Genomic DNA, 14,898 nt, shown 5'->3' on the forward strand with positions numbered 1-14,898 from the left:
ATGGGGAGTGGGGTTCCTCTGTGTGTGTCTGGGGTGGGGGGCGGGAAAGGTTAGTCCTATTAAGAGTTCATCAATCACCCGGTGTGCACTTTTCGCTCGACAGCGGTTCCTCCTACTTTAGAGCAAGTCTGGGCCAGCTGGGAGCCGACCAGAAACCGCAAGCAGAGGAGACGCTGGTGCTCTGGGTGAGCGCTAAGGGAGGATGCGACACAAGGTCCGCTCGGGGCCCCGCAGCAGCTCGGACGGTGTTCCAGACGCGCGGGAGGGGAGGGGAGGGGAGGGGAGGAGACATCTCTGTACCACACCCGAGGGGAGGGAGGGCCACTACTCAACTCCTGAGCTCTAACTGCAGCCCACCAGCTCGGACCTTGGACCTGGACCTTCGCAGCAAGCCCGCACCCACATTAACCCCTGACCCATTGTGACCCGGCATTACCCCCCCTTCCACCTACCCCAGTGATACCCACATAGGCCCTTCTATTCCCAGAAAGGGGCACCCCTCCTCTGAAGGCAGGGCAAGAACAATCCCAACGGATCAAGGTTTCTTGCTGACCCCAAATCTGCCTGCAGGCCTCTTTGCGTGGGAGTAAGTAGGTCAAGGCTGCTGGTGACCTTGGGGTAAACTTGAATGCCATTTAAAGTTACAATAAGCCGGTGGTGGTGGCGCACGCCTTTAATCCCAGCACTCGGGAGGCAGAGCCAGGCGGATCTCTGTGAGTTCGAGGCCAGCCTGGGCTACCAAGTGAGCTCCAGGAAAGGCGCAAAGCTACACAGAGAAACCCTGACTCGAAAAACCAAAAAAAAAAAAAAAAAAAAAAAAAAAAAAGTTACAATAAAAGTATGTATATGCACCATCCACGACATCTTTCCTGTCTACTGTAGCGGCAAGTCTATTAAGTATTTTTACTTCAGTTTGTTTGGGGGTTCATTTTAGTAATATCATAAAGGAGAGACTGGAAGTCTCTGGAGTTTCTGGAGACAGTCATGAACCTTGGAGTTGTTTGCAACAGGCAGGTTCGGGAGGAGCAGGTGGTGATAACATTCCTATACTACTTATGGCGTGGCAGCATGCTCTTTGTCAATTCTAAAAGCTCTGGCCTTGTCACCCTTGTGCCTTTTTCTCTGGGTGGCATCAGCTGAAATGTTTCTTACGTCGGATAGGCTGTAATGCTCAGCCCTCAGCAACGCTCCAGCATTGTCCCCCCCCCCCAGCCTTCTTTGTCCTCATTTTTTTGGGGTTGGAAATTAACTTCTTTTGGAAAAATGTCCTACTACAACTTTGCTTTAGACAGCAGGCGAGTCATCTAAGCCTCACCATCTAATACCCCACTCCATTGAGCAACACCAACACTAACCCTGCTGGTTTGGTTTCAGTTTCCCTGTCCCCGACCTTCCACCCGGCGACGGAGCAATTCCTGGGTTCCCTGTGCTGTGCCCTGGGATACAAGGCTGGGTAACCAACAGGTTATGCCCTCCAGTCTAGTGAGGGAGAGAGACATTCCTAAACACAACGTGATAGCGCTATAACATGTTTTCTCGGTGTTCCCGGAATCAAGAAGAGAACCATTAACCAACCACGCTGTAGTGTCAAACCAGCTACACAGACTATTTGGGGTTCCTGAAGAATTAAGAGTTTTTCAGGCCAAGGAAGAAACAACATGCCGGGCAGAGAAAACAACTTTTGCAAAAAAGAAAAAAAAAAAAAAAGAAAGAAAGAAACAAAGAAAAAGAAAAAGAAAAAGGAAGGAGGAGCAAGGGGAGTAATTTGGAATAGTGCACCATGGTTGGGAAGAGAGTTTCTACAAGGTTTGCAGAGAGGAGTCTGGACCTCTCATGTGAGCAGTAGCTGCTGAATCAGGTCTTAAGCTGGGACAAGGGGGGTTCCTTATCTGGCTGGAAAGCTAACTCTGTATCTCATTGGAGAAAGGAGAAGGTCAAGTTTAGAGAAAGTGGCAATAAGGTTGAGGAGAAAAGGCATTTAAGAGGCACAGGACTTGGTGATAAACTGGGCGAGTAGAGGAGGAGTTGAGACTTTAGTTCCTAACTTTCTGTTTGGAGGGCCTGAGTGGGAGCCAAGCCATTAACTACAATGAGCAGAGGAGGAAGAGACCTTGAGGGAATCGAATGTGCTCAGTTCAGGCCCACATTGTGTTTTCCACTTTGCTGCTGATTCACTGCAAGACCCTAAGCGATTCACTTCATCTTTCTGAACTTCACTTTCATCAGCGGAACAGTTAATAAAGATATCTACCTCATAGGCTGATCATCAGAGCAGTGTGTGTGTGTGTGTGTGTGTGTGTGTGTGTGTGTGTTAGTTGTTATCTTCACCAGGCCCAAGTCAATGTTCTATATAAAGCTAAAACCTAGGGGAAACACACTCCCGCCCTCCTCATGTTGATCAATACTTAGATCCTGGGTGGCCACAGAAACAGAAGACCCATGGAAATTAAAAACAAGAGCCTACCACTTCCCAGATATTGCATCCAAGCTAATGCTTAGGGTGAGGTCAGCTCAGACTGCTAATCAGAGCCCTCTGCTTCCAGATGGGTGATCTCAGGAGGATTCCCATGGAAATGTGGTCTTGGTATCAGACCACTAAAGAGGAGGCCTCTTAGCAGATGTCAAGAAGCTTTTGTGCTTTTTTTTTTTTTTTTTTTTTTTTTTTTTTTTAATATCATAGGTCTATCAGGGGATGCTTAAGTTCCATATCCTCTGAGAGGAACAGCTTAGTATAGGAAAAGCATTGGGCTGTTTACAAGGATGTGGCTACAAGTTGCTTGTCTTTTTTTTTTTTATACCAGTTTTCATCTGTGAAATAGATCAGATAAGGGAAAATGACATTTTATGGGATGCTGTAAGAGTAAATAAAAGATGAAATTTTCTATTTATCAGATTGTTAAATAAGAAAAAAAACACAATCCTTTAATATCCCGATGATTTGGTAAGGGTGTAAGGAAACAGGAACTCTGATAGGTTACTGGTAGAAATATGAGTTTTTGCTTTGTTTTGTTTTGTTTGAAGGCTTTTCTCAATTACCCAGATTGCTTGTGCTCTTTCTTTTTAAAATAATTTACTCTATTGTATGTGTGTGATAGTTTTGCCTGCAAGTATATATGTGCCCTGCAGTTTGCCCAGTGTCTAGGGAGTTTGGAAGAAGGGATCAAATCCCTGTGAAGTGGAGTTACAGACAGCTGTTGGCCGACATGTGGGTGCTGGGAACAAACCCAGGTCCTCTGGAAGAGCGGGCACTGTTAACCACTGAACCATCTCTCCAGCCTCTGGATTGCACTCTTGTTTTGTTTTTTCGAGACAGGGTTTCTCTGTGTAGTTTTGGTGCCTGTCCCGGATCTTACTCTGTAGACCAGGCTGGCCTCGAACTCACAGAGATCCGCCTGGCTCTGCCTCCTGAGTGCTGGGATTAAAGGTACGCGCCACCGCTGCCTGGCTGGCACTCTTGATACTCCTTCCTCTTTCCTCTTGAGTTCTGGGATTACAAGCAGGTATAGACACACCTCTCTACCTTGCTTTACTTTTATAAAGAACAGTTTAGTAAAATGTATTAAAGATGTTAGCACATACATACTTTGACTTAGTAATTCTACTTCAAGAAATTTCTTAATGGGTAAAAATTTGTATATGTGTATTTACTAGCAAAAGTTTGTCTTTTATTAATTAAAAATTTTCATTTATTTTATATCCCGATAGCAGTTCCCCTCATTCCTTCCCCCTACCTCTCCTCTACCCACCCCCATCCACTCTTCCTCCATTTCCATTCAGAAAGGGGCAGGCCTCCCATGGGTGTCCACAAAGCGTGGCACATCCAGTTGAGGTTGGTCCTCCCCCTGCATCAAGGCTGGGTGAGGCAACCCAGCATGGGGAAGAGATTCCCAAAAGGCAGCTCAAGTGTCAGGGACAGGTCCTGATCCCACCGGTAGAAGCCCCACACACAGACCAAGCTACACAACTGTTACACCTGCAGAGGACCTAGGTTGGTCCCATGCAGGCTCCCTAGCTGTCAGTCCAGAGTCTGTGAGCTCCCAAGAGCTCAGGTTGGCTGTCTTTGTGGGTTTCCCCATCATGACCTTGAGCTCCCTGGCTCATACAACCCCTCTGCCCTCTCTTCAGCAAGACTCCAGGAGCTTGGCCCAATGCTTGGCTGTGGATTCCTGCATCTGCTTCCATGAAGCTGGATGAAGGTTCTCTGGTGACAGTTAGGGTCGTCGCCAATCTGATGACAGGAGATGTCCAGTTCAGGCCCCTCTCCACTATTGCAAGCAAAAGTTTCACACAGGTGAAAGACCCATCAGCAGACCTTGTTGTGGATAATGCCCTTGTACACTGGTTAATAAAACACTGATTCACCAGTAGCCAGGCAGAAAGTATAGGCAGGAGAGGAGAATGCTGGGAAGAGGAAGGCTGAGTTAGGAGAAGCCAGGCCACTGTCCAGGGAGCAACATGTAATGGCACACAGGTAAAGCCACAAAAAACACAGCGACATTAGATTAGCAGAAAATGGGCCGGGTTTAAATGTAAGAGCTAGTCAATAGTAAGCCTGAGCTAATGGCCGAACAGTTTTAATTAATATAAGCCTCTATATGTTTACTTGGGTCTGAATGGCTGTGGACTGGGTGGGACACACACACACACACACACACACACACACACACACACACACACACACAAAACCATCCAGTTACAGAACTAGTAAAATTAATTTAGGAAGTGTTCACAGTAGAGCAGTATGGAGTTGAAAAGTTGGCTAAGAGGTGTTGGTTGTATTTTGTACAGGAAGATCTTAAGATGCAACAGAGGAAAAACTCAGTGCAATAGAGGCAGTCTAGCATGCTACCATTGCACTAAAAATGTGCGGAAAACACGAATTGCTCATGTATAAAGTATCTCTAAAAAATATTCATGACATGAATAACATGTGTTGCTTAGTTGAACAGGCACTACATGGCTGGGGACCAGGGTAGGAGAAAGACTCCACTGCATACTCCTTTGAATCTTGAGCCACACAATTGTCAATTTATTACTTATTTGAAAGATAAAGCAACAAATTATCATCATTATTATTAGAGGTACTGGGAATGGAATCCCAGGGCTAGGCAAATACTATCCCCCTGAGCTACATCCCAACTCTCAAGGCAACAAATTAGGGGCTGGGAGATAGCACCTCATTTAAAAATACTGACTGCTCTCCCAAAAGACCTGGGTTTGATTCCCAGCACCCACACAGCAGCTAACAACTGTTTGTATATTTGGCTCCAGGAGATATGATGCCCCTAATCTAGCCTCTGTGGACACTGCACCCATGTGTTACTCAGGTATACATACAGGCAAAACATCTATATTCATAAAGACAATTTAAGCAGCAAGTTATAAGTGGTTAGTACATGTGTATCAAATTGGTATATGCCTGTGTGTATTCATACATAGCCTTTAAAATATGAATACAATAGAGGAGAGTAGAAGACTTTTATAAATGCTGTGCCAAAGACAGAAACCGGAAATAGATTTGAAAATATAAAAATCCATCTTCAACATGTCAAACAAATAAAAAGAGAATGGCATGCTGAGGATTTTTTTTTTTTCAGTGTGGGATCAAACTCATTGCCTTATGCATGCTACACAAGTATTCGACTACCAAACACACCCCAGCCCTATTGCTAAGAAAATTTATAGCATATGGCAAACGGTTAGCACACAAAGGGTTTATAAACTAATAGAGAAAAGACACAAAGCTTTTAATAGAAATATTAAGCCCAAGACAGGCCATCTCACATTTTTTCCTTTTTGTACTTGCTCTATCCAATGAAATCAACTTAGGGTCATTTCTTATGGCCCTTCCAGGGTCCTGAAGAGAGTGAGCCTCCACAGGAAATTTGGGAATCCTTTACCCTTGCAGGTGGTGGAGGGGGTGGGGATCCAGGTTGGTCTCTGCCTACTCTTGCTGCAGACTTAGGGTGGAGCTACCCAAGTCTAGTGCATTGGTTTAGCAAACTTATCTCAAAGGGAGAGACACTCTCCCAGAAATGAAGGCACCCCCTTCAACACTGCTCTGCCTGCTCAGGACTGAGGCTGCCGTGGTGCCATTACCAAAGAAGGGCTCCTTAGTTCTTCCTTTGTCCAGGCTGTAGGAAGGCAATGGACTATGGAAAATCCAGGCTCCAAAAAATGGCGTTCTCTTTCAACTCCTGAGGAAAGCAACTTCCTCCCTAAAACCCAGAGTTTGACCCAGTCTATGGCTAAGGCACCTTCTAGCTCTGCCATCTCACATGGTTGTGGATGATCAACCTTTAGCCAGAGATAGTTAGGCCAAGGTACATTTCACTTCTGCTGGATCCCCGAGGCTCAAACGCACCTTCCAGATAATTTAGGAGATGGAAGGAAATGAGAGAGAGTTAAGAACCCATTCTCACTCCTCTCCTTATAATGTTGCTTCAGAACCACTTCTGGGTTTCTCTAAGGAATGGAAAAAACAAATTTCACTTCCTACCCATTTAGACAAGCTAACTGAATAACCAGCCACGAGAGAACACTGACTGCTAACATGTGCCAATTTCCTACTGACCACTTCTTCCAGATTTATTTATTTTTATATTTATTTATTATGTGTATATTTATGTCTGTGTATATTTACATTCACATAAATGTAAGCACAAATGTATGTGGGTGTCCAGAGAAGCCAGGAAAAGCTACTAGGTCCTCTGGAGTTGGAATCACAGTCATTGTCAGCTGTCCAGTGTGAGTGACGGGAACTGAACTTAGGTCTACAAGAGCAGCAAACATTCATTCTTATCCTCTGAGCTCTCCAGCCCCAACTGACCACATCTCTAAGACACTTTCTGGAGCTACAGACCGTTGACCTTGACGCTGACTTCTCTACATTGCTACTCCACATGCTTGTCGACACTGCTCAGGTGTCCTCATGTGTCAGCTAGCCAGGTCACACTGCTCTTTTACTCTGTCCATTATCCCTTCTACAGAAGCATTTCCTTCCTGTTCTGTTCCCACAAAGCCAACTTCCAAAGCAGAAAATTTCAAAGTGTAGTTTGGGATACCTACTGTAAGATCACCCAAGAAGCTTGTTAAAAAATAAAGATTTGGGGCCGAGTGGTGGTGGCTCATGTCTTTACGCCCAGTACTCGGGAGGCAGGTGCAGGCAGATCTCTGTGAATTCGAGGCCAGCCTCGTCTACAGAGTGAGTTCCAGGACAGCCAGGGCTACACAGTGAAACCTTGTCTCAAAAAACCAAACCAAACAAACAAACAAATAAACAAAACAAAATGAAAATAACAAAACAAACAAACAAATACATGAAGATTACTGAGTCAGACTTGTTGGATTAAAATATCTGGAAATGGGCCAGTGAAACTGGACCTTTAGGCAAGCCTCTATGGTGATTCCAATAAATGCAAAGTAGTTTTGGGTGTCAATAATCTGAGGGTCCTCTTAAGCTAGTACTAAATAAGGATAGAGCATACCACTGTTTCTGTTCTTCATTTCTGACCAACAGACATTTATTAAATACCTACCATGTGTCAAAAGTTGGCTTGGCCCATGAGTCTCTCATCTGCAAGACTCAGGGAAGGGCCCAGTATTGAACTGTTTCCTTAGGGAGGCTCCTGTTAGCTATCAGACTGCTAAGAGGTTTCAAATTCCTGTCTTTAGGACCCCTTCCTGTGTCCTTACTTCCAGCCTTTGATGGCTGGGGATGCCCGAGATAACTGTATCCGAACCTCTTTTCTCTTAGTGTGGCCTTAGAGAACACATCTTGACTGTCTTTTCCTCGGGCTCTCTGCTTTGGAGCTGCAGGTCTGAGAGTTTGATTGTGCTCAGGTATCTCCAGGGTTAGCACAGTGGGGCTTGTGGAAGAAAGGGCCTTGGTGGTTCTTAAGGTCGACTTTGAACACACAGAAGACAAGGCCACCAGGAGCCACCACTGCTCTCAGAAGAGAAGGTTGTTATTAGAATGGGAGAGAAGGGAGTGGGGGATGGTGGGAATGTGGACTGGCTGCTGTGGTAAGCAGACAGGCTATTTCAAAGCATTCCTACTTCAGACTCACCAGGGCAATCAGGGCCTCTGCTGTCACCTCCCGTGGAGAACTCACAGGGGGCAAGTGGCCCTTGAGGATTCATGGCTTGAACAATTAATAAAACTAGCGAGACATTTCCCCATATCCTGTGAATATTGGAGACAAACTGGATAGTTACTAAAACGATTCTCTATTCACTTATTTTTGCTCATGTTTTCCCCCAGTAATATCTTTCGATCTCTCCTCAGGGAATTACAGAGTAAGATTATTCTGGAGTATCAGCTGGGATACAGTAGCAGAGCACTTGCCCAGTGTGTGTGAGGTTTGAGTGTGTGATTCCGTGTGTGTGTGTGTGTGTGTGTGTGTGTGTGTGTGTGAGAGAGAGAGAGAGAGAGAAAGAGAGAGAGAGAGAGAGAGAGAGAGAGAGAGAGAGAGAGAGAGACACTGAGAGACACAGAGAGAGACACAGAGAGAGACACAGAGAGAGAGAGAGCCATCTAGTAGACTTAAAGTAGAGCTAGGACCCAGAATGAATCTTTTTCCTTTGGTTTGAGAATGTCTTTTCCTAGGCATAATCAAATGCTCTTACCTAAGACAGATGGTAAACATCTGCTAAATTTGGGCATGAAATGACTAGAGGTTTGACTTTCACCAAACATTAAGTAAACTAACTCAAGGGCTGAGGATGTAGTTCAGTGGTAGAGAGCTTACTTAGCATGTGTCTGGCCCTAGGTTGGGTACTGAGCTCATCAGAACCAAAACAAAAGAACCAGCTTTGGAGGTCCGAAGCACAGGACGCCCTAAGAACTCAGGTACTAGAAGAGTGAGTAAGAAGCAGAGCACGGCTCTCTGTATGGGTTCACCAGGGAACTACAATTAAGTCTGAACAAATATTGAACCCTACTCCAACCTGTACTTCTGAGTCCACTCTCAATACAATCATGAAGACAAAACAACAACAACAACAATAAAAATAGGGAGCTGGAGAGATGGATTAGGGGTTAAGAGCACTGACTGCTCTTCCAGAGAACCTGGGTTCAATTCCCAGCACCCACATGGTTGCTCACACCTGTCTGTAGCTCCAGTTCCAGGAGGTCTGACATCCTCACACAGACACACATGCAGACAAAACACCAATGTACATAAAATAAAAATAAATAATTAAAAAAATAAAAAGAGAATTAAGTACCCTATTTAATTTTAGTATACTTTCTATTTCAAGCAAAGACAAAAACTCTAAAAATTTGCTTCAGGGAAAGCAAATAATGGATAGTTCTAGATGGAAGGTCTATTTTCTTTTTTTTCTTTCTTTTTTTTTTTTTTTTCGAGACAGGGTTTCTCTGTGTAGCTTTGCGCCTTTCCTGGAGCTCACTTGGTAGCCCAGGCTGGCCTCGAACTCGCAGAGATCCGCCTGGCTCTGCCTCCCGAGTGCTGGGATTAAAGGCGTGCGCCACCACCGCCCGGCTGGAAGGTCTATTTTCAATAGAGGGATTCCACTTTTCATTCAGTTCCAAGAACCTTACACTCATATAGCTTTGTGTTCAGTCACGTGCCCTCCCTTCCATTCCTCTCTAGGTCCTTCAGTCTCTCTGGCTCAGACTCAACAGCACAATACACTCTGGGCATAGCTTTGTTTACTTCCAAGTCTACAGTCCTGGAAGGGACTCACTTCCGGGACTATGATGCCGAGAAGAGTGGAATTTTAGGCAAGGGCTCAATCACTCTTTCATGACAAGTGGATCTGTAAAACAATATTAAAGTCGTACTCACTCTAACTTAGAAGCTCGAATAGATCAAGTTTTCAGGGCACTTGAATGAACTAAGAGCAGACCCTTAAGAATCTTCACTACGCTGGCTTTTAGGAAGCCACCTTCATTTACTTACGGCTGTGTGTAAATAACCTGTGTTTATTTAACTTGGTATTTTCCTTCAGCCCTAAAGAGGAAAACATGAAAAGAAATGCTGAAGGAAGTTGGAAAGTTTGTCAGCGTGAAGCCTGTGTGTATAACCTCTCTACTCTTCATTTCCTGTGCCAACTGCACTTTTATTTCCCGTCTCTCTACACTCAGTAAACAAAACCATATTATCAAGGGAAAGACGTGAGCCCATTAACATCGTGAGCCCTCAGATTTCACTCGCAAGAGACGACGCAGCACTTATCTGATGGAACAGAAGCTTAATTGCTTTAAGGTACAAGCCAGTCCAAACCTCTGAGATCTGACCAGTCCCCAGGATGCCTTTGCGCCCTCCAGCCAAGAGTCTCATTGAAAGCGTGTGCAGCATTGGTGGGTGTGCCAGCCTCTCAAACAGTACACAAGGGGCTTTCTGGCACAGGGTGGATTCTTTATTCTGATGACCTCGTCAGAGGGGAAAATCCGGCTCTTTCCACAAGAGACAGAAACTTATTTTCTGCCCAAATCAACACTGACACTACAAACATCCATCCTCACCATGTCGCCACAAATTGGAAGGGATGCCGAAGGGAATGCTGTGAGGGATGTTGCAAAGAAAAGCTAGTGAAAGTGATTTCATCCCCAGGTCCCAGGAGTTGTCCGTGAGGCAGAAAAGAGGGAAAAGTCAACATCTGCTCTAGGTTTAGGACAGGAGCGACTCCAGAGCCAAGAAAACCCGAAAACACCCAGGAAAAGGGCGCAGGAGTAACTTGACCTTCTCAGAAGGGGGGCTGAGTAGAGTACCCGCAGGGTAAAGGCAATTCTTCCACTAGCCTCCTCCAAGCCCACCCCGCCAGTCCCGGGGGAGTAGCCCACGAGGTCCTGAGAGGGACCTGCGTCAGTCGCCCTCCACTGCCTTTCTACCGCAATACCTGTCCAGGGAGCTGGTTCCCTGGCCTCTCGCCCCTCCCTTCCCAGGCCACCCAGGGCTGGCGCCGCTCTCCCGGGCTGGGCGGAGGCTCCCCGGCTGCTCCGGCTAAGTTGGCAGCGGGGCAGGCTGGAGGAACCGCTCTCCAGTCGGGACCCGGCCAGTGCGGGGAAGGCGCCGATTGGCCGGCCGGCGCCACGTGGCCGCCGCCGCCGGTATATGAGGCCACTATTTACCTCGGGCTCTCTCGCCATGGCTCGGCGAGGGCAGCGGGGGTAGCGGGAAGGCGGAGCTGCGCGGACCTGCAGGGTGCAGCGTTTGGGCCCGGGGGAAGCGAGCCATGAGTTCCTACCTGGAGTACGTGTCGTGCGCCGGTGGCGGCAGCGGTGGGGTAGGCGGCGACGTGCTCGGCTTCGCACCCAAGTTCTGCCGCGCCGACGCTCGCCCCGTGGCCCTGCAGCCCGCCTTCCCCCTGGGCAGCGGCGACGGCGCCTTCGTGAGCTGCTTACCCTTGGCCGCCGCCCGGCCCGCGCCGTCGCCCCCCGCCGCCCCGGCTCAGCCTCCAGGACCACAGCCCGCCGCGCCCCGGTACGCGCCCTGCACCCTGGAGGGCTCCTACGAGCGGGGCGCCGCACCTGCCTCTGCGCCTGCTGCAGACTACGGCTTCTTGGGGTCCGGGCCGGCGTTCGATTTCCCGGGCGCGCTCGGGAGAGCGGCGGACGACGGCGGGGCGCACGTCCACTATGCCACCTCGGCGGTCTTCTCCGGCGGAGGATCTTTCCTGCTCAGCGGCCAGGTGGACTTCGCGACCTTTGGAGAGCCCGGCCCCTTCCCCGCGTGTCTCAAGGAGCCAGCGGACCGCCACCCCGGGCCCTTCCAGACTGCGTCCCCGGCCCCCGGCGCCTGTCCTAAGCCCGCCTCTCCCACCTCCGGCCTCCCGGCCGCCTTCAGCACTTTCGAGTGGATGAAAGTCAAGAGGAACGCCCCCAAGAAAAGTAAGGAGGTGGGCGCTGGAGGGAGGCACCTGGGGTGGGGAGAGCAGCCTTCTCCGTGCTTAGCCCGGAGCGTGTAGCCCATTCCCTGGATAGAGCTTTTGCCACTAAGCGGTCAGACTCCAGGGCCAGAAAATGCCCCAGGCGCTGAGAAAGCTAGGACCGAGCCCTCGGTGGAGCGCTCGGTCTGGCACAGCTGTGTCCATCACTCAGGAGGGCTGCGTTGTGACTTTGGTCTTAACTCTGAGCCGTCACTGGATAGTCTCAGCATCCCCTCGCCCCGCTGACACCTTCTCTTTATGTTGCAGGCAAACTCTCCGAATACGGAGCTGCAAGCCCCTCCAGTGCCATACGCACGAATTTCAGCACCAAGCAACTGACGGAACTGGAGAAGGAGTTTCATTTCAATAAGTACCTCACTAGGGCCCGACGCATCGAGATCGCCAACTGCTTGCAGCTGAATGACACCCAGGTCAAAATCTGGTTCCAGAACCGCAGGATGAAACAGAAGAAAAGGGAACGAGAGGGCCTTCTGGCCACAGCTGCCTCTGTGGCTTCCCTTCAGCTTCCTCGGTCAGAAACAAATCCCACTAAATCTGGCCGGAACCTAGGAAGCCCTTCTCAGGCTCAAGAGCCTTCCTGAGGTCCACTCTTGAGGCTGAGGACCTTGGGTCTACAGAAGTCACAGACTGCCCCCACCCTTGTATAGACTTAGCTCAGTTTGGGGGTGGGCAGAAATTAGTTCGGATTTTACTTGGCAAAGGAAATGTCGAAATTGGCTTCTGAGTTCCAGAGGCTGTGTGTAGAGATATTATTTTGATATCTCTCATTTGCATCTTATTTCTGCCTCATCAGGGAAACGGGTCTAGCTGCCGGCCTAAGCGCTGCTGTGTTAGTTAGTCATGGACAATTCCTGGGTGTAGAGTGGCAGGCCTTTTTAGTCGTTGAATTCTGTCAACCCTCTGATGTGGTCAGCAAAGCACCTCTCTGAAGTTATTTCAGTTTTAATTTCAAGGACAGACTAGACATATGCAGCTTCTTGAGATAACCAAAGCTAGTTAGGGTCTCCTTGTTGTGGCTAAGCTGCTTCATTGATGACCTTCACATTGCACTCCAGTTTGTATGTTAAGTGGCTCCTACCTCTCCATGTGCCTGAGTGAAGATACAATCGCTGTTTAGTTAGTAGCTGAACAAATCTACAGGGTGGGTAAGGACTAGAGCCTGAATTATACCACGACATCAGTTACTCAGACTTGAATGTAAATATATACAGTGTGTATATTTTTGAAAGATCTGCTTGCAGTGAACTCATATATGACATTTAATGTCATACATAGCATGTAAAGGTTTTGACCTTTTAGGGGGCAATAAAAGTCACAGAATCTACTGTTCTTTGCCTTTTCTTACATCCTTTTCATTTGATTCCTTCAGCTGATTTAGTTGCCTCCATGTGGAATAGCTTGACGGTCATACGAGAATTCGTTTACACTGGTAACTTAAAAGTAATAACCCATCCTCTTCTTCTTTATTTTTGTGGGGGTTTGTTGTTGTTGTTGTTTTGTTCTGTTTTTCTTTTGAGACAGGGTTTCCCTGTGTAGCCCTGGCTATCCTGGAAATCATTCTGTAGTCCAGGCTGGCCTTGAACTCAGAGATCTGCCTGCCTCTGCCTCCCGAGTGCTGGGATTAAAAGTAGTACTTCATAGAGGTTGCACACACAGAGCATATTATCCATAATTACCTGGGCAAGTCAGGCAGAGAACTAGTCCACTAAACTCAAAATACCTAAGGAAATAGTTCCCTGGCCTTAGCTTTATCAGAGACATACACATTAACTCAAGGGCTAGGTGCCCACTGTGGGAATGCTGAAAATCCAGGGACGCTTCAGAGACCTGCTTTTTCTTGTTTCTCCTATCCTCACCAAAGGAAGAGGGAAGGTATCCCGAAGAATTGATTTCTTCATTCTTCTGTGTTCTCTGAGGGAAGTTGCTGCTCATCAAAAAGTTCTCAGTTGCCTATTTCCTGTCTCCAAAGCAAAGGGTCACAAAGAAGGCTGTGAGAGGCCAGTAGTGAGAGCATCCTCTTCCTATAAGTCAGACAAAGCCCTGGCCAAGAACATAGCATACTTGTCTGTTTTTAACAGTGGAGTATTTTCAAATTAACTTCTTAGAATAGGTACAATTTAAAATCTGGCAAGAGGGTGGTTTAAAAACCAAACCCAAACAACTCCACTCTTAATTTCCCTCAGTCTCCCTTCCCCTGAAGGTGCCCACAATCAACAAGGCTCCTGCGTTATCTCATATTAGTGTAACTATGAAGGAAAGTGCAATATAAACACATAACAGCAAACGGGTACTCCATACAATCATCTAATTAGGACATTTCCCTTACTTTATCCCCATTTCTTTAGGACCTCCATATCATTCAACAGAAAGGCTTAAAGATGCAAACGAGTCACACAAGAACCTTACCCCATGATGTTTCTAGACTTCGGTATAAGCCCTCCAACTCCAGTAATTTAAAAGTCTAGACAACAGTGGAACATTACTTTTCTTGATACACAGCAGTGTGATAGCTGTGTTAGGAATTTGAAATTACACTTGAATTCTCGTCCTTTGTACCTGCCATTTAATGGAGCTGAAATAATACCAGCTCTAGCAATCTCAGCTGATTTAGAAGGGAAGATCACTTTAAAAGTAGGTCCATCATTATTATTCTTATGTTTTATCATCTGCCCCTCCAGAACCTGAAGCTAATCAGATCTTGCTTTAAAACACCTGCTTCCTCTCTGAGCTAGCACTTCAGCTATTTGAAAAGACTTGTTACAAGTCCTACTTATCTGTTCCTTTTTAGTCACTTCTAGTGAGTTTCCTCCTGTGGTCTTTGATGTGACAATGTTTCCTTTTTGACAAGCATTGAAACACCTCAACAACAACTAACACCACACTTGGGCATCTCCTTCATCTACTACCCATTCTCTGAGAAAGTAAAGTGTTTCCTTGTGAAGCTGGTCCCAGCACTTAACAGTCCTGATGGATGTCTTCCTTGAT

At 47.1% G+C, this 14,898-nt stretch overlaps 1 protein-coding gene across 1 annotated transcript; it reads left to right on the forward strand.

Annotated features, from left to right (window-relative positions):
- Positions 1 to 11,180: 11,180 nt before the first annotated feature.
- Hoxd1 (homeobox D1) lies at positions 11,181 to 13,242 on the forward strand. The gene is made up of 2 exons (XM_006972459.3): positions 11,181 to 11,854; positions 12,160 to 13,242. Exons 1-2 carry the CDS (start codon positions 11,200 to 11,202, stop codon positions 12,492 to 12,494), a joined length of 990 nt encoding a protein of 329 aa, XP_006972521.1. The 5' UTR covers positions 11,181 to 11,199; the 3' UTR covers positions 12,495 to 13,242.
- The last annotated feature ends 1,656 nt before the right edge of the window (positions 13,243 to 14,898 follow it).

The sequence above is a fragment of the Peromyscus maniculatus genome, chromosome 4 (assembly GCF_049852395.1).
Source record: "Peromyscus maniculatus bairdii isolate BWxNUB_F1_BW_parent chromosome 4, HU_Pman_BW_mat_3.1, whole genome shotgun sequence".
Taxonomy (NCBI): Eukaryota; Metazoa; Chordata; class Mammalia; order Rodentia; family Cricetidae; genus Peromyscus; species Peromyscus maniculatus.

What these genes read in the sequence shown, in the direction of transcription:
- Hoxd1 (XM_006972459.3), top strand. Translation starts at nt 11,200, where the DNA reads ATGAGTTCCTACCTGGAGTACGTGTCGTGCGCCGGTGGCGGCAGCGGT. An exon ending in GAGGAACGCCCCCAAGAAAA is followed by an intron (nt 11,855 to 12,159) that starts GTAAGGAGGTGG and finishes TTTATGTTGCAG; the next exon opens with GCAAACTCTCCGAATACGGA.